The sequence below is a fragment of the Oncorhynchus clarkii genome, chromosome 26 (genome assembly GCF_045791955.1).
Source record: "Oncorhynchus clarkii lewisi isolate Uvic-CL-2024 chromosome 26, UVic_Ocla_1.0, whole genome shotgun sequence".
NCBI classification, from domain to species: domain Eukaryota; kingdom Metazoa; phylum Chordata; class Actinopteri; order Salmoniformes; family Salmonidae; genus Oncorhynchus; species Oncorhynchus clarkii.
Genome location: NC_092172.1, coordinates 39,780,856 through 39,803,680, shown reverse-complemented (window position 1 = coordinate 39,803,680; position 22,825 = coordinate 39,780,856). Strand labels below are relative to the sequence as shown.

At 45.2% G+C, this 22,825-nt stretch overlaps 1 protein-coding gene across 1 annotated transcript in view; it reads left to right on the top strand.

Annotated features, from left to right (window-relative positions):
• Nucleotides 1-871: 871 nt before the first annotated feature.
• Nucleotides 872-22,825, top strand: part of LOC139384674 (dual specificity mitogen-activated protein kinase kinase 5-like) — a 145,175-nt gene continuing 123,221 nt past the window's right edge. Inside the window, exons 1-7 of the mRNA XM_071129496.1 lie at nucleotides 872-1,067; nucleotides 1,176-1,224; nucleotides 3,260-3,327; nucleotides 11,786-11,855; nucleotides 14,003-14,043; nucleotides 16,571-16,629; nucleotides 21,113-21,167. Of these exons, the coding sequence (XP_070985597.1) occupies nucleotides 936-1,067; nucleotides 1,176-1,224; nucleotides 3,260-3,327; nucleotides 11,786-11,855; nucleotides 14,003-14,043; nucleotides 16,571-16,629; nucleotides 21,113-21,167 (474 nt within the window). The 5' untranslated portion in view covers nucleotides 872-935. The remainder of the gene's footprint in view (nucleotides 1,068-1,175; nucleotides 1,225-3,259; nucleotides 3,328-11,785; nucleotides 11,856-14,002; nucleotides 14,044-16,570; nucleotides 16,630-21,112; nucleotides 21,168-22,825) is intronic.

The window sequence follows — 22,825 nt, the reverse complement described above, 5'->3', positions numbered from 1 at the left end:
TTTATATGCATTTATGTGCCAGACCACGCCCATGTGAATGTTTATTGGTCAATAACGGACATATTTTTTTAGGTACTTGTCTGAAAAATATTGGGTTAAGAGACTTTTGTCCATAGATGCCACATATCCAGTTTTGTGCAGATTGGTCATTCGTTGCCAGAAGAGTAGCGTTTTAAGTGTTTATCACAACATTCTAAATGGCGGAAATCTATAATGGCGGACCTTATGGGTCCCTGAGACAAATGTGTTCCTTGTGAAGAGAGGGAACTAAGTACCGAATTTCATGACTTTCGGTCAAAAGGGGTGAGGGGTGTGACTTTTCAAAGTTTTCATTTTCAATCTCTTGTTATAGCGCCACCATCTGGCCAATCAGTGTAATTTTGTAAATCCCGGATCTCTATGGCAAGACGTATCATACACCCACCTTTCACTAACATATGAACGAATAAATGGAGACAGATTCACAGTCCCCTCCCCGATTTCATCATGTGGGACAATAATTATCTGAACGATTGTAGTCTACAGCGTCACAGAAACGTATGGCTCCTACTACAACCATAGAGTCAAAGACTGTGATAGAGTATTCCAGCCAGAGTAAAGACTGGCTCGTTAATCTATATCCGGTTGGAAATACGAAAACTTCCGGTGAACTTCCTGGTTTTGTTTGCATAGCGGCTAACTTGGCTAGCTATGTCATTTCCAACTATTTAAAACGCTCTTTGTATGTCCGTGAGTCAAACTGTGTTGGAAACGTTAAAACGCACTCTCGTCGACAAGACCTGCAATGGCTTGCTCTTAGTCATGCAAGTAACGTTAGTTGAAATGTAGTAACTGTTAGCTAGCTGTCAAAGCTAATGTAGCTAGGATAGGAATAGGATGTGCTGTTAGGAAGTTAGCCAGCCAACACTGATTATGTTTCTGCTTATTCGTCTGTTATGCTTCTACTTGTTTTAAATAACTTCTGCGCTATGGACACCGAGGGAATAGAGATCCGTATAAAGACTCCCGTCGGGGATATGGACTCATCCGTGGACTGCCCATCACTTTTGAGCTTCAATGACTTGTTGGTGAGCGCTAGCTACAGTTGCAAAGTTTACAGTTAGCTAGGCTAAGGACCTAGCTAGTTAGCAACTGTTTTGCTTTACCGTTCATATCTTTCTAAATATATTTTGCAGGTCGCTATAAGGGATGTCATGCCCGAAACCACAATCACTGCGTTTGAATGTAAGTTACCTCATGAAAAGATTGACATTCTGAGATTTCATCAGCCTGGTTTCCTGTTGTGGAGACAGTTTTTCATTACACCAACCAAATGTTTAAGTCCGTTTGGCAGACTTCTACACAACTATGTTTAGTTACAACTGAAAAGCTCAGTCTACTACTAGTACTCAGTTGCTACTTAACTTGCCTTTTTGGCTGTACTGTTCTTAATACCCAATAAGATTGATTGTCTTCAGTTTTTGCACACCAAAAGGATCATGTAGGCTATGTTCCTGGGTGCAAGTTGCCTCTAGACACTGATCTTGGGTCAGTAGCATTTCCCCCACTAATGGTCGGTACTAGGGGGGAACGTATTCCAGACCAAGTTTGTGAAGCCTGGACCATTAGGCCTGCTTCCATTAAAGGCACAATATTTAAACTCTAGTCCTCACGTGTCCTGTAACCTGTAACTTTAGGATGAATGAATTGCTTTGTTGGATGTTATACATTGGCTTTCACACTTACAAAGCAGTCATCTATTTAAAGGCAGAATACTCTGCGCAGGTGTAGAGCTGTGGTTGAGGGTAACACTCCCGGTACAAGTCACATATACAATTCCCCACTGGAGACCAGGGTTCAATCCCTGCATCCACCTTTCCTATTGTGTCCCCCCCACCTGCCAAAACCCCGCTCTGATTTCCATACTGTTTCAATAAAGTGTCAAAATATATATATTTGAATACACATCACTGGACCTTGAGTGCTGAAGTTAATAACAGCATTGCTTTGATGGAATCATATTCTTAACAATTTGCTGTATTGATTCTGTTCAAATTAATAAATCTCTATTTAAACTATCATGATGATGACACAGCCCAGTAACTATAGCTGTTGATAATACAGCCCAGTAACTATAGCTGTTAATGATAACACAGCTCAGTAACTACAGCTGTTAATGATGACACAGCCCAGTAACTACAGCTGTTAATGATGACACAGCCCAGTAACTACAGCTGTTAATGATGACACAGCCCAGTAACTACAGCTGTTAATGATAACACAGCCCAGTAACTACAGCTGTTAATGATGACACAGCCCAGTAACTACAGCTGTTAATGATGACACAGCCCAGTAACTACAGCTGTTAATGATAACACAGCCCAGTAACTACAGCTGTTAATGATGACACAGCCCAGTAACTACAGCTGTTAATGATAACACAGCCCAGTAACTACAGCTGTTAATGATGACACAGCCCAGTAACTACAGCTGTTAATGATAACACAGCCCAGTAACGACAGCTGTTAATGATGACACAGCCCAGTAACTACAGCTGTTAATGATGACACAGCCCAGTAACTACAGCTGTTAATTATGACATAGCCCAGTAACTACAGCTGTTAATGATGACACAGCCCAGTAACTACAGCTGTTAATAATGACACAGCCCAGTAACTACAACTGTTAATTATGACATAACCCAGTAACTACAGCTGTTAATAACACAGCCCAGTAACTACAGCTGTTAATGATGACACAGCCCAGTAACTACAGCTGTTAACTGTTAATGATGACACAGCCCAGTAACTACAGCTGTTAATGATGACACAGTTCAGTAACTACAGCTGTTAATTATGACATAGCCGAGTAACTACAGCTGTTAATGATGACACAGTTCAGTAACTACAGCTGTTAATGATAACACAGCTCAGTAACTACAGCTGTTAATGATGACACAGCCCAGTAACTACAGCTGTTAATTATGACATAGCCCAGTAACTACAGCTGTTAATGATGACACAGCCCAGTAACTACAGCTGTTAATGATGACACAGTTCAGTAACTACAGCTGTTAATGATAACACAGCTCAGTAACTACAGCTGTTAATGATGACACAGCCCAGTAACTACAGCTGTTAATTATGACATAGCCCAGTAACTACAGCTGTTAATGATGACACAGCCCAGTAACTACAGCTGTTAATGATGACACAGCCCAGTAACTACAGCTGTTAATGATGACACAGCCAGTAACTACAGCTGTTAATCTGTGTTTCAGATGAGGATGAGGTGGGCGATAGAATCACTGTGAGGAGTGATGAAGAACTCAAAGCCATGTTGTCATATGTGAGTATTGTTCTCTTCAACATGACACTTTGTTGGACTCCCATACCCCCAGTTTACCTGACTAGACTCTCATACCCCCAGTTTACCTGACTAGACTCCCATACCCCCAGTTTACCTGACTAGACTCCCATACCCCCAGTTTACCTGACTAGACTCCCATACCCCCAGTTTACCTGACTAGACTCCCATACCCCCAGTTTACCTGACTAGACTCCTATAACCACAGTTTACCTGACTAGACTCCCATACCCCCAGTTTACCTGACTAGACTCCCATACCCCCAGTTTACCTGACTAGACTCCCATACCCCCAGTTTACCTGACTAGACTCCCATAACCACAGTTTACCTGACTAGACTCCTATAACCACAGTTTACCTGACTAGACTCCCATACCCCCAGTTTACCTGACTAGACGCCTATAACCACAGTTTACCTGACTAGACTCCTATATCCACAGTTTACCTGACTAGACTCCCATACACCCAGTTTACCTGACTTCACTCCTATACCCCTAGTTTACCTACTAGACTCCCATGACAACAGTGCACCTGACTACACTGCCATAACAACAGTTTACCTGACTACACTGCCATAACAACAGTTTACCTGACTACACTGCCATAACAACAGTTTATCTGACTACACTGCCATAACAACAGTTTACCTGACTACACTGCCATAACAACAGTTTACCTGACTACACTGCCATAACAACAGTTTCCCTGACTACTCTGCCATAACAACAGTTTACCTGACTACTCTGCCATAACAACAGTTTACCTGACTACTCTACCATAACAACAGTTTACCTGACTACTCTGCCATAACAACAGTTTACCTGACTACTCTGCCATAACAACAGTTTACGTGACTACTCTGCCATAATGACAGTTTACGTGACTTAGGGATGTTTAGTCTCGGTGTGGGTTTTCCTTGTGCCAAGTGTTATAATCAAGAAGGACAAATCATTGAAGTGTTTTCTCCTGAATGTTCGTTTTTGGTCCAGTACACAAGTCACGTTCACAAGTCACGTACGCAAGTAGCTTACGCAAGTAGCTTACGCAAGTAAGGTTCGCAAGTAACGTTCGTAAGTAACGTTCGTAAGTAACGTTCGTAAGTAACGTTCGTAAGTAATGTTCGTAAGTAGCGTTCGTAAGTAGCGTTCGTAAGTAACGAACGCGAGTAGCGTTCGTAAGTAACGAACGCGAGTAGCATGCAATAAACAATTACTGTGTTACTCATGAACATCAACATTTATAACAGTTGGTGGAACCGTTTACATTTTAGGGAGGAACCTTGTGGACGTTGCAGAGGAGTTCTCCTGGTCCCAACTTGTAATTATGTTTCCTTTCACATCCTTAAAAAAACAATATAAATTAACAGTGACATCATATATGCTAATTAAAGTTACATTGACAAATAAAAATGCAAATGAACCCCCCCCCCAAAATAAATCCATTTTCTGGTGTGGGTCATTTTGATTGAGACGACAGCCTTTGTGTTGAATGAGTGTTGCTATGGCCAAAGATTGAAAATAACACTGCATTTGGAAACTAAATTATCTCCTGTTGAAGAATTCTTAAAAATTGAATAAAGTAAATATAATTACTGACCCCGGTATACCATTGAGGCAGCAATTATAACCTTATTTTTCACTCCGCTATTGAGTGTTTTTTGTTGAAGGGGGGGGTGGGGGGAAGCTATTAAAAATCTATTACAACAGATATTTTCACCCAGGGCCACAGTGTGCTCATTGCTAAGCAGACTGGTAAAGATGACAAGTAACTCTACATATTTCTGTCTCCTACAACAAAGCACTGTATGTGGGTGATTCCACGCCAGCGAGAGCAGAACATATTTCTGTCTCCTACAACAAAGCACTGTATGTGGGTGATTCCACGCCAGCGGGAGCAGAACATATTTCTGTCTCCTACAACAAAGCACTGTATGTGGGTGATTCCACGCCAGCGGGACAGAACATATTTCTGTCTCCTACAACAAAGCACTGTATGTGGGTGATTCCACGCCAGCGGGAGCAGAACATATTTCTGTCTCCTACAACAAAGCACTGTATGTGGGTGATTCCACGCCAGCGGGAGCAGAACATTTTTCTGTCTCCTACAACAAAGCACTGTATGTGGGTGATTCCACGCCAGCGGGAGCAGAACATTTTTCTGTCTCCTACAACAAAGCACTGTATGTGGGTGATTCCACGCCAGCGGGAACAGAACATATTTTTTGCTATCTCCGATTGTTGTAGCAATTCTCACATAGAAACTTCATTGGGAGGAAGGATGTCTGACGTGGTTTTTTAATATATATTTTTTTACATTTGTGCCACGTTTGAGAGAATCCTGATGAATGTGTCCGTTGTAGATCCTTTTAAACCTTTACAATTCTCCTGTAAGATCTTATGCTCCGTGAACCAGACATGCTATACTCCTTATAGTCTGCTTTAACATATGGAGTACATATGGAGTACTAGATAGTATCTAGCTCCTTATGTACATTTTCACATTCATTTATTCAACAGAAAAAAATATAAATATTTCTGCAAAATCAAAAAGGACACTTTTGAGATTATTTTTTTTATTTTAATTTTGAAGAAATGAATGTGGACATTTTTATTTTAGAATCGGGACATATGTTAGAGCACACTATATGAAGTATAATGGCACCAATCTGTACGGTTCATAGATCGTAAGGTCTTACAGGAAGCATGTGTAGGTCTATACAATGGCCGCTTTCATCATGATTTTCTTTTTAAATACAACATGTAGAAACACAAGTCAAACATCCTTCCTCCCAGTGAAGTTCCTATGTGAGAATCGCCAGAACATTACAAAAATATTTTTCATCTCCCGCTAACGTGGAATCGCCCGTGTCTGATGTGCCAATCGGCGTCGTCATGGTAACACGTGATCTTTTCGGCAAGTGCCGCCAACCTTCAGTCCTCTGCATTGGACCGCATTTAGGCAAAAGAGTGACAGCAATAAAATAAAGATGTGTTATTGACTTCACCAAGGTTGCGAAGGGAATTAAGCACGTCCACACGTTTTATTTCAGCCTTTGAGCTCAAATGGAGAGAGAAGTGAGGCTTTGTATAGCCATTTAAAATGCCTCATGGACGTATGTACCTTATAAGTCTATGCCTTCATGTTGAGGAAGTAACAGGACACTCAAATGTGTTATGTTTCTATAGAAACCTGTCTGTTGTATAGAGGCTATACTTGTTATGTTTCAATAGAAACCTATCTGTTGTACAGAGGCTATACTTGTTATGTTTCTATAGAAACCTATCTGTTGTACAGAGGCTATACTTGTTATGTTTCTATAGAAACCTATCTGTTGTACAGAGGCTATACTTGTTATGTTTCTATAGAAACCTATCTGTTGTACAGAGGCTATACTTGTTATGTTTCTATAGAAACCTATCTGTTGTACAGAGGCTATACTTGTTATGTTTCTATAGAAACCTATCTGTTGTACAGAGGCTATACTTGTGTTTGGAACACATCTCTCCTGTTTTGTCTTGTTGATTTACTTTTCAAGTCCCCCCCCCCCCCCCCCCCCCCCGCGTGATGTTACCATCTTCCTTCATAGTTACTGTTCACATCACGGACATTAAGAGTAATGACTTGTAAATGGGCTTCTTCACGAGGTACACTGAAAATCTAAATGAACTATCCGTTTTTATTATTTATTATTCAGTACTTAAAGTTTCGCCTCATTAAAAAGCAGGCCCCCCTGGGCGGAGAATATTTGTCAAAATCTACTCTTCATCTGGGGATGTCTTTTACCCCCCATCAGCTTACAATGATGGCTCTGTAGCCACAGGCTGAACCTCCTCTGTTTCAGGGACTTTATTACTCCTACGTCTTGGATGCTTTGTTGTCATTGGGTAACATCGGGTATCCCAGGGTTTGCTGGTGCTAGTGTGAAGCTGATTGAACGGGCAGAGTGGCCTAGACAGCTGTAGTGGTGTCGAGCTGTAGTGAGAGGGAGGACGGGAAACATATTGACCTTGCCTTGATTGATTTACAAGTCCCTCGCCCTCAGGGGATACTTTTTGACTATTTTCCCCCACCATCAAATCACATTAAGTTGCATTGGTCAAATGCGCCGATTACAACAGGTGTAGACTTTTTACAGTGAAATGCTTCTTTATGAGACCATTCTCAACCGTGCAGAGTTAAAAAGGACGACAAATAAAGGAAGCAGAATCAAAACAATAACGAGGCTATATTCAATCAGTCGATGTGGAGGAGTACCAGTACTGAGTCGATGTGGAGGAGTACCAGTACTGAGTCGATGTGGAGGAGTACCAGTACTGAGTCAATGTGGAGGAGTACCAGTACTGAGTCAATGTGCAGGGGTATGAGGTAGTTGAGGTAATAACAAGGCTATATACAAGGAGTACCAGTACTGAGTCAATGTGGAGGAGTACCAGTACTGAGTCATTGTGGAGGGGTATGAGGTAGTTGAGGTAATAATGAGACTATATACAATGAGTACCAGTACTGAGTCAATGTGGAGGGGTATGAGGTAGTTGAGGTAATAACAAGGCTATATACAATGAGTACCAGTACTGAGTCAATGTGCAGGGGTATGAGGTAGTTGAGGTAATAATGAGACTATATACATGAAGAACCAGTACCGAGTCAATGTGGAGGGGTACGAGGTAGCTGAGGTAATAACGAGGCTATATACAAGGAGTACCCGTACTGAGTCAATGTGCAGGGGTATGAGGTAGTTGAGGTAATAATGAGACTATATACAATGAGTAACAGTACTGAGTCAATGTGGAAGAGTACCAGTACTGAGTTATTGTGCAGGGGTACCAGGTAGTTGAGGTAATACAGTATCTACATGTGGGTAATAATAAACATAGTAGCAGCAGCCTATCTGAAAGTGTGTGTGTGTGTGTGTGTGTGTGTGTGTGTGTGTGTGTGTGTGTGTGTGTGTGTGTGTGTGTGTGTGTGTGTGTGTGTGTGTGTGTGTGTGTGTGTGTGTGTGTGTGTGTGTGTGTGTGTGTGTGTGTGTGTGTGTGTGTGTGTGTGTGGAGTCTGGTGCAAGGTAGTTTGTGTTTGAGGAAGAAGTTGAGCAGAAATATTGATGTGGCAGGATGAGCTATTTGTGTGGCCCGTTTGGGCACTTAAACCTCGCCAAGTGTACACTTGGTTTAAGATGGACGCTCGGAGAGGCGGGAAGTTAATGGAGTTTTATTGGAGACGTTTGACCGTGACTGATTCAGTCATTATGGATCATGTGAATTCACCATAAGTCTGGCAGTTGACTTTGAGCTCTACGATGACACGAGCACACAGGCTGCAAAGATGAGGCCCACCACTGAGGGAAGTCAGATATATCATGACGAAATCAAGTGGTTTCGCGTCTTTTGTCACGTTATGTGATACATTTACTCTTGAGATGCAGTGAATCTTTGTGAACTGCGATGAATTGGTGTTTTCGCCCTTAAAACAAGTGGCTTTGAGTAGTTCTCTATCATAGTGGCTCTTCATCAATGAAAGAGCTCTTTTCATCTCAGCAGGAACATAATCACACAGCTCTATCGCCTGGTTGGTGTGTGTTATTGGCTGAGTCCCACGTTACCTGCTCCAGATGTATGTTTCACATCTCCAAACTGACTGAAATATTTTCTTTCCGTACGACACAACATTCCCCACCGCCACTGACACAAAAACACATTGCTTCGTCCACATATTTTCGGATGCTGCACAACAAATCTCCAATCTCTCGGTAAAGGAATTCGGGCCCCCTGTAATGGCTTTCTGCTCCTCTCGGGACGAGCGTGTCTGGCGAAAAGCTGCTGATTGCCAGGGAAAATTGTAATACAGGTATATAATATACGCGAGGCAGGCTTCCCGGGCGGCTAATGTAAAGGGTTATGCATTTCAGCAATCCATTTGTATTCATATTCAAAGCATACGGGCTTCTTTGGTTCGCTGCTGTGGCCGTTTGGCCTCCGTAGAGACTCAGGTGCATTCTGCCTGGCTGTCGTTAATTCCAGATGACTGGATAGCCATTGTGCAAAATTAATATGAATTAAGAGAGGCCAATGTATTAGGTGCGTAAGAGGGGGGAAATTCATTAGGTACCTCTCCTCAACACTGTTTCAGAGTAGGAGTGATGAACTACCATTTCATCCATTTCATCTCATATAATGGCCATTTTTAAAAGGCCAAACAAATCATGTAAAACACTTTAACAGGGCTGTGACGGTCATGGAACTCTACGTGACTGTAATTAGTCTCATAGCAAAAAACACACATTTTCTCCTTTCCTCAGCTCCTGACTGTGTGCTGTCATAGATATATCATTAATAGAACAGGCATCAAGTCAATGATGGCATAATGGGTGGCCAGGTGGCCATTGCGAGGAGCAAAGCAGGAAGGTTGCCCATCAATATGTGCTGTGATTTGTTGATTCAACTTTACTGAAATAATACCTTCTATTGCATGAGCCACATCAGTTAACATCATATGAATTAACATTCTACATTGCCATAGCAAATAATGCATCATAATACCAGCCATCGCCCGTTTACTGAGTTTACCAGTCAAATTGCCAGAGTTAGAGGTTCCAAGCCTGTTCTATTCATTGTATTTCTATGTGTGCTGCTGCTGCAGGGAGGGGAGTGTTGTCTAGGCAACCCAAGACTTGTTCGCTACAAAACCAAGGAGCAACAAAGTTCCATCCCATTGTTAAAAGTCCATGTTACCGTAGGAACGGACTGAACCGCACCAAAGCCCGGCCGTGCCGTCTTCAGTCAACTGTTCTTTAAACGGTTATGACGGTCTTCACCCGTAACCGTCGGTTACACCATTTATACGGTAATTGTGCCAGCCCTACCCTTGAATTTAATATGCACCTATCGATTGAATTATCATCATGTCAATCTTAAACCATCTTCTGTGTGTGACTCTCTAAGGACTTTTATTTTGAAAGCCAGACAAAAAGGAAATAAAAGGACCATCCTTCGACATGCGAGTCCTGTGAGACATGCCAGTCTTCCAGGCAACTCTAATCATTGCTTGGCACCTTGAATGGCTTGGAGCCGCCGTTGTGAAAGTTAAAGACTGACCCGTGTCAGCTCGTCTACCACGTGACCCCATTCCCCTCCTCCTCCTATCATATGCCCCCGGAGGTAGCAGCCCTAATTGCATCCCGTGCTCTCCTGTTCCCCCTTCTCGTCTGCTAATGATGATGAGCTTCCTGCAGGCTGGGCCTGCGCTCTCTCCCCTCTCTCCCCTCTCTTCTCTCTCTCTCCTCTCTCTCTCTCCCCTCTCTCCCCTCTCTTCTCTCTCTCTCCTCTCTCTCTCTCCCCTCTGTCTCTCTCCTCTCTCGTCTCTCCCTCTCCTCTCTATCTCCCCTCTCTCTCCCCTCTCTCTCTCTTCTCTCTCCCCTCTCTCTCTCCTGTCCCCCTAGGCTGAGCGATGGTATTTGTGATCCGACGCTGTTTAGTTATTGGCCAACAAAGGGGAATGTCTTTTAATACACCTTTTTAAAAGATTAGGTGGTAATTGTTGCGGTCTTAATCAATAGGGTAGCCGAGTGGAAAATTAAAGGTGTGTGTGAAAGTGTGTGAGCGAGAGAGAGAGCATGTTGTTGTGTTAGTCCCATTGTTCCTGTTCAGCCTAGTGACAACACCGGAGGGCAAGTGTAGGGATGGGACCTGAGGAGAGGCTGACAGTGATAAATAGGCCTTTTAATAACAGCTGTGCCTCTTGGGGAGCCGTTCACATCCATTCTGACTCCAAGCTGGCCCTGCCCATCTACATTTAAATATCTAGAGTGATATGCACAATCTATACTAGATTGGAAATGTATAAACATCAGTGTTTGTTAGGTTTATATACACTGACTGACGCATTGGTAAAAACTGAGTCACAATCTGTCACACACATTTCTAGCCACCCCCTGCAAGTATCCATCTGCGTCTGTGCTTATGGGTCTGATTGTCAGGGACAAGGTCTCCACGTTCATTTCTAAAGGTCTCAACCCTCCAAAGAAGGAGGTGGGGTTAAACACACACTCACATGCACATTTTTTAACAGATGGTTTAGTTAACTGAAACATGAATTGCAATGTTGCTTTGGCAGTAGTCTCCAAGGCTTGTGTGTGTGTGTGTGTGTGTGTGTGTGTGTGTGTGTGTGTGTGTGTGTGTGTGAGAGAGATCCCAACAGGGTCTAACCGACTGTTCGGTGAGCTGATGACCTGGAGAGGAGGAGGTTGATGTTACAGTTGTTCCTGAACTAGCCCACAGGGCACTAGACTCTACCTGCAGCAGCTTTCAACACAGCATGTGTTTGTTGTAGACTAGGCTATACTCACCACCCAGGTGTTGAGAAAACATTTGGTTAAAAGGGATTTACGTTCGCTATCCTCCTCTTCCTCACTGATGATTATTGGGTATCTCTTCCTCTCTCTCCTCAGTACTGCAATAATGTGAAGGAGCAGCGGATGAATGGCCTACTGCCTGAGCCTCTCCAGATATTTCCTCGAGGTATGTTGTGTGTGTGTGTGTGTGTGTGCTGAGCACTACAAACTTGGTTTTCTAAGCTCTGTGATGAGAACACAGTCCATTGATGGGGAGGGATGTTGGCTGTGTAGAGGGACTGGGTGCTGGGGTGAGAGAGAGAGAGAGACTGGGTGCTGGGGTGAGAGAGAGAGAGAGGCTGGGTGCTGGGGCGAGAGAGAGAGAGAGACTGGGTGCTGGGGAGAGAGAGAGAGAGACTGGGTGCTGGGGCGAGAGAGAGAGAGACTGGGTGCTGGGGCGAGAGAGACTGGGTGCTGGGGCGAGAGAGAGAGACTGGGTGCTGGGGCGAGAGACTGGGTGCTGGGGCGAGAGACTGGGTTCTGGGGCGAGAGAGAGAGAGACTGGGTGCTGGGGCGAGAGAGAGAGAGAGAGAGAGACTGGGTGCTGGGGCGAGAGAGAGAGACTGGGTGCTGGGGCGAGAGAGAGAGAGACTGGGTGCTGGGGCGAGAGAGAGGGAGACTGGGTGCTGGGGCGAGAGAGAGGGAGACTGGGTGCTGGGGTGAGAGAGAGACTGGAGAGAGAGAGGCCTGGTGCTGGGGTGAGAGAGAGACTGGGTGCTGGGGTGAGAGAGAGACTGGAGAGAGAAAGTGGTGGGTTCTGGGTAGAGGACTAGAGAACTGTGGGTGCCCATGAGTGGAAAGAATCAACACAGCCACTGCAAAGCAATCAATCAAAATTGACAGAGCCTTTAACATAGACTTTAATGGTATTGTGTTGAGGAAAATGTGCAGTGTGGCTTTGTTTCCCTCTAAAACTCACTAAAGCTCTAATTCATTTGATGTTCCATTTGTGTTTTAATACGTTTTCTAAATGTTTTCACGACTAAGAAAGAAAGTGTTGTTGATGTGTGTTCTGTTTCACCAATGAAACAATGAGTTGTTCCTTGTCTGTCACTGGGGTCTTGTTCACAGTTGATAAGAGTTAGGATATTGTTTTCATTGTTCCCCTCTAATCAGGGACTGATGTAGACCTGGGACACCAGGTGGGTGTGTAATTCATTATCAGGTAGGACAGAAAAGCCAGCAGGCTCCGGACCACATAGGGTCAGAGTTGAATACTGCTCTATTGAATACTTGGAGTATGTTCATGTACAGTGTATAAATAGAAGCTGTTTGTCTTGGAGAAGAGTGTTTGGACATAGTTCCACACAGCCCATGTATTCATCTAGTACAGGTGTTACTTCACGTCACCATCTGGGAGGAAGGGAGAGAGAGAGGGAGGAAGGGAGAGAGGGAGGAAGGGAGAGAGGGAGAGAGGGAGGAAGGGAGAGAGAGAGGGAGGAAGGGAGAGAGGGAGGAAGGGAGAGAGAGAGGGAGGAAGGGAGAGAGAGAGGGAGGAAGGGAGGAAGGGAGAGAGGGAGGGAGGAAGGGATAGAGGGAGGGAGGAAGGGATAGAGGGAGGGAGGAAGGGATAGAGGGAGGGAGGAAGGGATAGAGGGAGGGAGGAAGGGATAGAGGGAGGGAGGAAGGGATAGAGGGAGGGAGGAAGGGATAGAGGGAGGGAGGAAGGGATAGAGGGAGGGAGGAAGGGATAGAGGGAGGGAGGAAGGGGAGGGAGGGAGGGAGGGAGGGAGGGAGGGAGGAGAGGAGAGAGAGAGAGAGAGAGAGAGAGAGAGAGAGAGAGAGAGAGAGAGAGAGAGAGAGAGAGAGAGAGAGAGAGAGAGAGAGAGAGAGAGAGAGAGAGAGAGAGAGAGAGAGAGAGAGAGAGAGAGAGAGAGAGAGAGAGAGAGAGAGAGAGAGAGAGAGAGAGAGAGAGAGAGAGAGAGAGAGAGAGAGCGCTCCCCACAGCCCATGTATTCATCCAGTACAGGTGTTACTTCACCATCTAGCTGCGTATGTGTAACTGAAACAGAGCATAACTACAAATGTCTGCCACTAGTCCTCCACATCTCCAGCCAAGCAGCAACCCATTTATAAACAGAGCCTGGAAAAAAAGCCATATTTTCCTAATTCCCCTCTCTCTCTCTCCCGGTCTCCAGAGCCACATCTCAATCATTTTTCTGCACAGCTAATTTCAGATTCACCCTCATTTCGCCTTTTTAAACGATTCCTTTTCAGCACCATTTGTAAATGGCCCTGTGATGTGTTCTAAAATTTAGTCAATTACTGTTTCAGCCGGCAAGACTCCAGGGATCCGGAACATACACGGCCTGAAGGTACCATCTCAATAATTGTTTCAGGAGAAAAGTTGGGGCGAAATGGATTGGTAACGCTGTGTTCCACTTATTGAAATGTCAATTGAAGTCAAGGTTCTCTTTCTCACGCACGCACGCACACACACACACACACACACACACACACACACACACACACACACACACACACACACACACACACACACACACACCCCCTCTCTCCGCTTTGTATTTATATATGTAGATGTGTGGCTGTATTCCTTTCTTTTTTTTCTCCATCTCTCTCTCTCTCTCTCATTCTCTCTCTCTCTCTCTCTCCCTCTCATCTCTCTCTCTCTCCCTCTCATCTCTCTCTCTCTCATTCTCTCTCTCTCTCTCCTCTCATTCTCTCTCTCTCATTCTCTCATTCTCATCTCTCTCTGTCTCTCTCTTTCTCTCTCTCTCTCGCTCTCTCTCATATTTCTTTCATTCCTCTCATTCACATCTCTCTCTCATATTTCTCTCATTCCTCTCATTCACATCTCTCTCTCTTCCTCATTCTCTCTCTCATTCTCTCTCTCTCTTCCTCATTCTCTCTCTCTCTTCTTTCATACTCTCTCTCTCTTCCTCATTCTCTCTCTCTCGCATTCTCTCATCTCTCTCTCTCTCATATTTCTCTCATTCCTCTCATTCACATCTCTCTCTTCCTCATTCTCTCTCTCATTCTCTCTCTCTCTTCTCTCATTCTCTCTCTCTCTTCCTCATTCTCTCTCTCTCTTCTTTCATCCTCTCTCTTTCTCCTCTCATTCTCTCTTTCTCCTCTCATTCTCTCTTTCTCTCTCTCTCTCTTCTCTCATTCTCTCTCTCGCCTCTCCCTTCATTCTCTCTCTTTCTCTCCTCTCTTTTTCTCTCTCTTTCTCTCTCGCTCTCTCTCCTTATTCAGCTCCCAGTACTCATTTGGTTACTCTGTGATGGGCGGCTAAGAGCAGGGTATTATATTCTAAGCTGCCCCCCAATGCATCATGGTCCCCTCAATTTTCACACATCTGATTGGATGTTGAAGATGAGCAGGGTTAGACCTACTAAGTCAAGCAGCACCACGGAGGAAAGGCTTTTTTTCACCCGACCATGAAATAGTCATTACCCAGAAACCCCCGTTCAGAAACACCCCGGACTCTCCATCTTCATGTTCTGCTCATATGTTAGCTATTGAAACCCTTCTGCTAATTACAATGTCTTAAATGGGTTAGCCAAGCTGACAACCGTGTCTCTAGGTCATTCATAAATCCATGTTCCATTCTAATAAGACTACATTGCGTTGTGTTTTAGTCGTAGGGCCGGGCTTCCCTTGAAATGCTGAATTTTGCTGTACCTGTATTTTACTCAACATTTACGTCAAGGCTTCCTGTTGACAATGTTTTGATGGGGAATCTCTTTAAAGGTGGAATCTTTGTTTCTCCATAGATGATGTTGAAACTCTTTGATCATGTTTCATCTCAAATTAATTGGCTCTAGAAAATGAGGAACAAGATACTGTACATTTAAATGAGGTCTTCTCTGGGCACTAATTAAAAGGAGAATCCCTGCCTTAGTGGACCAAACAAGGTGACCTGTGGACCCCAATTAAACAAGTTATTTTTAGAACGACCACCCCGTTTCCCTCTGGTTTCTGTTGAACCTGGGTTGAATCCGGGTGTGCTGGGTCTTCGGTGTAAAAACCCCACCATACCCATGCAGAGCTGGACAGAAGTACATTTCCTAGAAAGATGGTACTTTTCCTCCTAATGTGAGTCTTTCAATCCGTTTTTTCATCGATGCTCCTCCCATACGCCCATAGTCTATCTCTCTCTCTCCCTGTCTCCCTCGTTCTCTCTCCTCTATCTGTCTCCCTCATTCTCTCTCCTCTATCTGTCTCCCTTGTTCTCTCTCCTCTATCTCTCTCTCTCTCCCCGTCTCCCTCGTTCTCTCTCCTCTATCTGTCTCCCTTGTTCTCTCTCCTCTATCTCTCTCTCTCTCCCCGTCTCCCTCGTTCTCTCTCCTCTCTCTCTCTCTCTCCCTGTCTCCCTCGTTCTCTCTCCTCTATCTCTCTCTCTCCCTGTCGCCCTCGTTCTCTCTCCTCTATCTCTCTCTCTCCCTGTCGCCCTCGTTCTCTCTCCTCTATCTCGCTCTCTCCCTGTCTCCCTTGTTCTCTCCTATCTCTCCTCTCCCTGTCTCCCTTGTTCTCTCTCCTCTATCTCTCTCTCTCTCTCCCTGTCTCTCTCTCTCTCTCTCCCTGTCTCCCTTGTTCTCTCTCCTGTCTCCCTTGTTCTCTCTCTTCTCTCTCTCCGTCTCCCTCGTTCCCTCTGTCTCTCTTATACTCTCTCCTGCTCTCTCCCTCTCTCTCAAGCTACTCCTTCCCTCTCTCTAACAAAAGTCAATTAACCCTCAGTTTGAACTGAGAGAAAAAGAGAGCGAGAGAGATTGTGTTGAGTCAGTCAATGGGTTCATTAGAAGGCCTGTGTGCTTGCTGCCTGCCTGGCTGGCTGTTGGCCTTGCCAACTTATTGTCTCTGTCTCTTTTTTGGCTGCAGGTGAACACAAGGCCCAATGACTGTTCCCCCGCCGCCATCGGCTCTATGCCCAACAATAGGTGAGGAGTCTGGAGGGTTAAGGCCCAACGGCCTCTGGGTGGATGGAGGAGGGATGGATGGATGGGGGAATGTATGGAAATGCCGGTGGATGGATAGATGGGTGAATGAGTGCGTTGGTGGATGGATAGATGGGTGAATGAGTGTGTTGGTGGATGGATAGATGGGTGAATGAGTGCGTTGGTGGATGGATAGATGGGTGAATGAGTGCGTTGGTGGATGGATAGATGGGTGAATGAGTGCGTTGGTGGATGGATAGATTGGTGAATGAGTGTGTTGGTGGATGGATAGATGGGTGAATGAGTGCGTTGGTGGATGGATAGATTGGTGAATGAGTGTGTTGGTGGATGGATAGATGGGTGAATGAGTGTGTTGGTGGATGGATAGATGGGTGAATGAGTGCGTTGGTGGATGGATAGATGGGTGAATGAGTGTGTTGGTGGATGGATAGATGGGTGAATGAGTGTGTTGGTGGATGGATAGATGGGTGAATGAGTGCGTTGGTGGATGGATAGATGGGTGAATGAGTGCGTTGGTGGATGGATAGATGGGTGAATGAGTGCGTTGGTGGATGGATAGATTGGTGAATGAGTGTGTTGGTGGATGGATAGATGGGTGAATGAGTGCGTTGGTGGATGGATAGATTGGTGAATGAGTGTGTTGGTGGATGGATAGATGGGTGAATGAGTGTGTTGGTGGATGGATAGATGGGTGAATGAGTGCGTTGGTGGATGGATAGATGGGTGAATGAGTGCGTTGGTGGATGGATAGATGGGTGAATGAGTGCGTTGGTGGATGGATAGATGGGTAAATGAGTGTGTTGGTGGATGGGTGAATGAGTGCGTTGGTGGATGGATAGATTGGTGAATGAGTGTGTTGGTGGATGGATAGATGGGTGAATGAGTGTGTTGGTGGATGGATAGATGGGTGAATGAGTGTGTTGGTGGATGGATAGATGGGTGAATGAGTGTGTTGGTGGATGGGTGAATGAGTGCGTTGGTGGATGGATAGATTGGTGAATGAGTGTGTTGGTGGATGGATAGATGGGTGAATGAGTGCGTTGGTGGATGGATAGATGGGTGAATGAGTGCGTTGGTGGATGGATAGATGGGTGAATGAGTGCGTTGGTGGATGGATAGATGGGTAAATGAGTGTGTTGGTGGATGGATAGATGGGTGAATGAGTGTGTTGGTGGATGGGTGAATGAGTGCGTTGGTGGATGGATAGATTGGTGAATGAGTGTGTTGGTGGATGGGTAGATGGGTGAATGAGTGTGTTGGTGGATGGATAGATGGGTGAATGAGTGTGTTGGTGGATGGATAGATGGGTGAATGAGTGCGTTGGTGGATGGATAGATGGGTGAATGAGTGCGTTGGTGGATGGATAGATGGGTGAATGAGTGCGTTGGTGGATGGATAGATGGGTGAATGAGTGCGTTGGTGGATGGATAGATGGGTGAATGAGTGCGTTGGTGGATGGATAGATGGGTGAATGAGTGCGTTGGTGGATGGATAGATGGGTGAATGAGTGCGTTGGTGGATGGATAGATGGGTGAATGAGTGTGTTGGTGGATGGATAGATGGGGGAATGAGTGTGTTGGTGGATGGATAGATGGGTGAATGAGTGTGTTGGTGGATGGGTGAATGAGTGCGTTGGTGGATGGATAGATTGGTGAATGAGTGCGTTGGTGGATGGATAGATTGGTGAATGAGTGCGTTGGTGGATGGATAGATGGGTGAATGAGTGCGTTGGTGGATGGATAGATGGGTGAATGAGTGTGTTGGTGGATGGATCGATGGGTGAATGAGTGTGTTGGTGGATGGGTGAATGAGTGTGTTGGTGGATGGATAGATGGGTGAATGAGTGTGTTGGTGGATGGATAGATGGGTGAATGAGTGTGTTGGTGGATGGGTGAATGAGTGCGTTGGTGGATGGATAGATTGGTGAATGAGTGTGTTGGTGGATGGGTAGATGGGTGAATGAGTGTGTTGGTGGATGGATAGATGGGTGAATGAGTGTGTTGGTGGATGGATAGATGGGTGAATGAGTGCGTTGGTGGATGGATAGATGGGTGAATGAGTGCGTTGGTGGATGGATAGATGGGTGAATGAGTGCGTTGGTGGATGGATAGATGGGTGAATGAGTGCGTTGGTGGATGGATAGATGGGTGAATGAGTGCGTTGGTGGATGGATAGATGGGTGAATGAGTGCGTTGGTGGATGGATAGATGGGTGAATGAGTGCGTTGGTGGATGGATAGATGGGTGAATGAGTGTGTTGGTGGATGGATAGATGGGGGAATGAGTGTGTTGGTGGATGGATAGATGGGTGAATGAGTGTGTTGGTGGATGGGTGAATGAGTGCGTTGGTGGATGGATAGATTGGTGAATGAGTGCGTTGGTGGATGGATAGATTGGTGAATGAGTGCGTTGGTGGATGGATAGATGGGTGAATGAGTGCGTTGGTGGATGGATAGATGGGTGAATGAGTGTGTTGGTGGATGGATCGATGGGTGAATGAGTGTGTTGGTGGATGGGTGAATGAGTGTGTTGGTGGATGGATAGATGGGTGAATGAGTGTGTTGGTGGATGGATAGATGGGTGAATGAGTGTGTTGGTGGATGGATAGATGGGTGAATGAGTGCGTTGGTGGATGGATAGATGGGTGAATGAGTGCGTTGGTGGATGGATAGATGATTGTGCTTCTCAGATAGACAGTGTTTTTGAATATCTTGGTATCTATGTACAGTGCCAGTCAAGTTTGGACAGAACTATTCATTCAAAGGTTTTTCTTTATTTTTTACTATTTTCTACATTGTAGAATAATAGTGAAGACATCATGAAATAACACATATGGAATCATATGTTAAACATTCTTCAAAGCAGCCACCCTTTGCCTTTCTCTTTGCTTATTTGAGCTGTTCTTGCCATACTATGGACTTGGTATTTTACCAAATAGGGCTACCTTCTGTACCTACAAATTCCACAAATGAACTTAACAAGGCACACCTGTTAATTGAAATGCATTCCAGGTAACTACCTCATGAAGCTGGTTGAGAGAATGCCAAAAATGTGCAAAGCTGTAATTCTTGCACATTTTTGGCATTCTCTCAACCAGCTTCATGAGGTAGTCGCCTGGAATGCATTTCAATTAACAGGTGTGCCTTAAATTCATTTGTGGAATTTCTTTCCTCCTCAATGTATTTGAGCCAATCAGTTGTGTTGTGACAAGTTAGGGGTGGTGTACAGAAGGTAGCCAAGTCCATATTAGCAAGAACAGCTCAAATAGGCAAAGAGAAACGAGAGTCCGTCATTACTTTAAGACATGAAGGTCAGTCAATCTGGAAAATTTCAAGAACTTTTAAAGTTTCTTCAATTGCAGTCACCAAAACTATCAAGCGCTATGATGAAACTGGCTCTCATGAGGACTGCCACAGGAAAGGAAGACCCAGAGTTACCTCTGCTGCAGAGTATACATTCATTAGAGTTACCAGTCTCAGAAATTGCAGCCCAAATAAATGCTTCACAGAGTTTAAGTAACAGACACATCTCAACATCAACTGTTCAGAGGAGATTGTGTGAATCAGTCCTTCATGGTCGAATTTCTGCAAAGAAACCAGTACTAAAGGACGCCAATAAGAAGAGACTTGCTTGGTCCAAGAAACACGAGCAATGGACATTAGACTGGTGGACATATGTCTGTTGGTCTGATGAGTCCAAATTTGAGATTTTTGTTTCCAACAGCTGTGTCTTTGTGAGATGGAGAGTAGGTTAATGTATGATCTCCGCATGTGTGGTTCCCACCGTGAAGCATGGAGGAGGAGGTGTGATGGTGTGGGTGTTCTTTTGCTGGTGGCACTGTCAGTGATTTATATAGAATTCAAGGCACACTTAACCAGCATGGCTACCACAGCATTCTGCAGCGATATGCCATCCCATCTGGTTTGCGCTTAGTGGGACTATCATTTGTTTTTCAACAGGGCAATGACCCAACACACCTCCAGGCTGTGTAAGGGGCATTTGACCAAGAATGAGAGTGATTGAGTGCTGCATCAGATGACCTGGCCTCCACAATCACCCGACCTCAACCCAATTGAGATGGTTTGGGATGAGTTGGACTGCAGAGTAAAGGAAAAGCAGCCAACAAGTGCTCAGCATATGTGGGAATTCATTCGAGACTGTTGGAAAAGCATTCCAGATGAAGCCAAGAGTGAATGCCAAGAGTGTGCAAAGCTGTCGTCAAGGCAAAGGGTGGCTACTTTGAAGAACACTTTTTTTTTTTGTTGGTTACTGCATGATTCCATATGTGATATTTAATAGTTTGGACGTCTTCACTATTATTCTACAATGTAGAAAGAAAAGAAAAGGCTGAGAATGAGCAGGTGTGTCCAGACTTTTGACTGCTACTGGAGACTATAGTGTAGACATCACACCTTTGCTCTGTAGCCTGTGTCTTTTGACTGAACCCAGATGTTGTCATTTTTCAGTCCCAGTCTAAAGAAGTCCTCCGCAGAGCTAAAGAAGATTTTGACTAATGGACAGGTATTGTATTTCTCCCCCTTTTGAACTAACACACACGTGTCCCCAACGGCTGTCCTCAGGGCCTTGGCCTGCACCCTGTTAGTCCCTGTCCTCAGGGCCTTGGCCTGCACCCTGTTAGTCCCTGTCCTCAGGGCCTTGGCTTGCACCCTGTTAGTCCCTGTCCTCAGGGCCTTGGCCTGCACCCTGTAACATCCTGTAATAGAAGACACATCATGTCCCTGTTTTCAGGACCTTGGTCTGCACCCTGTTAGTCCCTGTCCTCAGGACCTTGGTCTGCACCCTGTTAGTCCCTGTCCTCAGGACCTTGGCCTGCACCCTGTTAGATCCTGTTATATAAGACACATCATGTCCCTGTCCTCAGGACCTTGGTCTGCACCCTGTTAGTCCCTGTCCTCAGGACCTTGGTCTGCACCCTGTTAGTCCCTGTCCTCAGGGCCTTGGCCTGCACCCTGTTAGTCCCTGTCCTCAGGGCCTTGGCCTGCACCCTGTTAGTCCCTGTCCTCAGGACCTTGGCCTGCACCCTGTAAGTCCCTGTCCTCAGGACCTTGGTCTGCACCCTGTCCTCAGGACCTTGGTCTGCACCCTGTCCTCAGGACCTTGGCCTGCACCCTGTTAGATCCTGTTATATAAGACACATCATGTCCCTGTCCTCAGGACCTTGGTCTGCACCCTGTTAGTCCCTGTCCTCAGGACCTTGGTCTGCACCCTGTTAGTCCCTGTCCTCAGGACCTTGGCCTGCACCCTGTTAGATCCTGTTATATAAGACACATCATGTCCCTGTCCTCAGGACCTTGGTCTGCACCCTGTTAGTCCCTGTCCTCAGGACCTTGGTCTGCACCCTGTAAGTCCCTGTCCTCAGGACCTTGGCCTGCACCCTGTTAGATCCTGTTATAGAAGACACATCATTTCCCTGTTAGTGAGTGTCTGGTCCTGTTATAGAAGACACATCATGTCCCTGTTAGTGAGTGTTGTCCTGTTATAGAAGACACATCATGTCCCTGTTATAGAAGACACATCATGTCCCTGTTAGTGAGTGTTATAGAAGACACATCATGTCCCTGTTAGTGAGTGTCTGGTCCTGTTATAGAAGACACATCATGTCCCTGTTATAGAAGACACATCATGTCCCTGTTAGTGAGTGTCTGGTCCTGTTATAGAAGACACTTCATGTCCCTGTTAGTGAGTGTCTGGTCCTGTTATAGAAGACACATCATGTCCCTGTTAGTGAGTGTCTGGTCCTGTTATAGAAGACACATCATGTCCCTGTTAGTGAGCGTCTGGTCCTGTTATAGAAGACACATCATGTCCCTGTTAGTGAGTGTCTGGTCCTGTTATAGAAGACACATGTCCCTGTTAGTGAGTGTCTGGTCCTGTTATAGAAGACACATCATGTCCCTGTTAGTGAGTGTTGTCCTGTTATAGAAGACACATCATGTCCCTGTTAGTGAGTGTCTGGTCCTGTTATAGAAGACACATCATGTCCCTGTTAGTGAGTGTCTGGTCCTGTTATAGAAGACACTTCATGTCCCTGTTAGTGAGTGTTATAGAAGACACATCATGTCCCTGTTAGTGAGTGTCTGGTCCTGTTATAGAAGACACATCATGTCCCTGTTAGTGAGTGTCTGGTCCTGTTATAGAAGACACTTCATGTCCCTGTT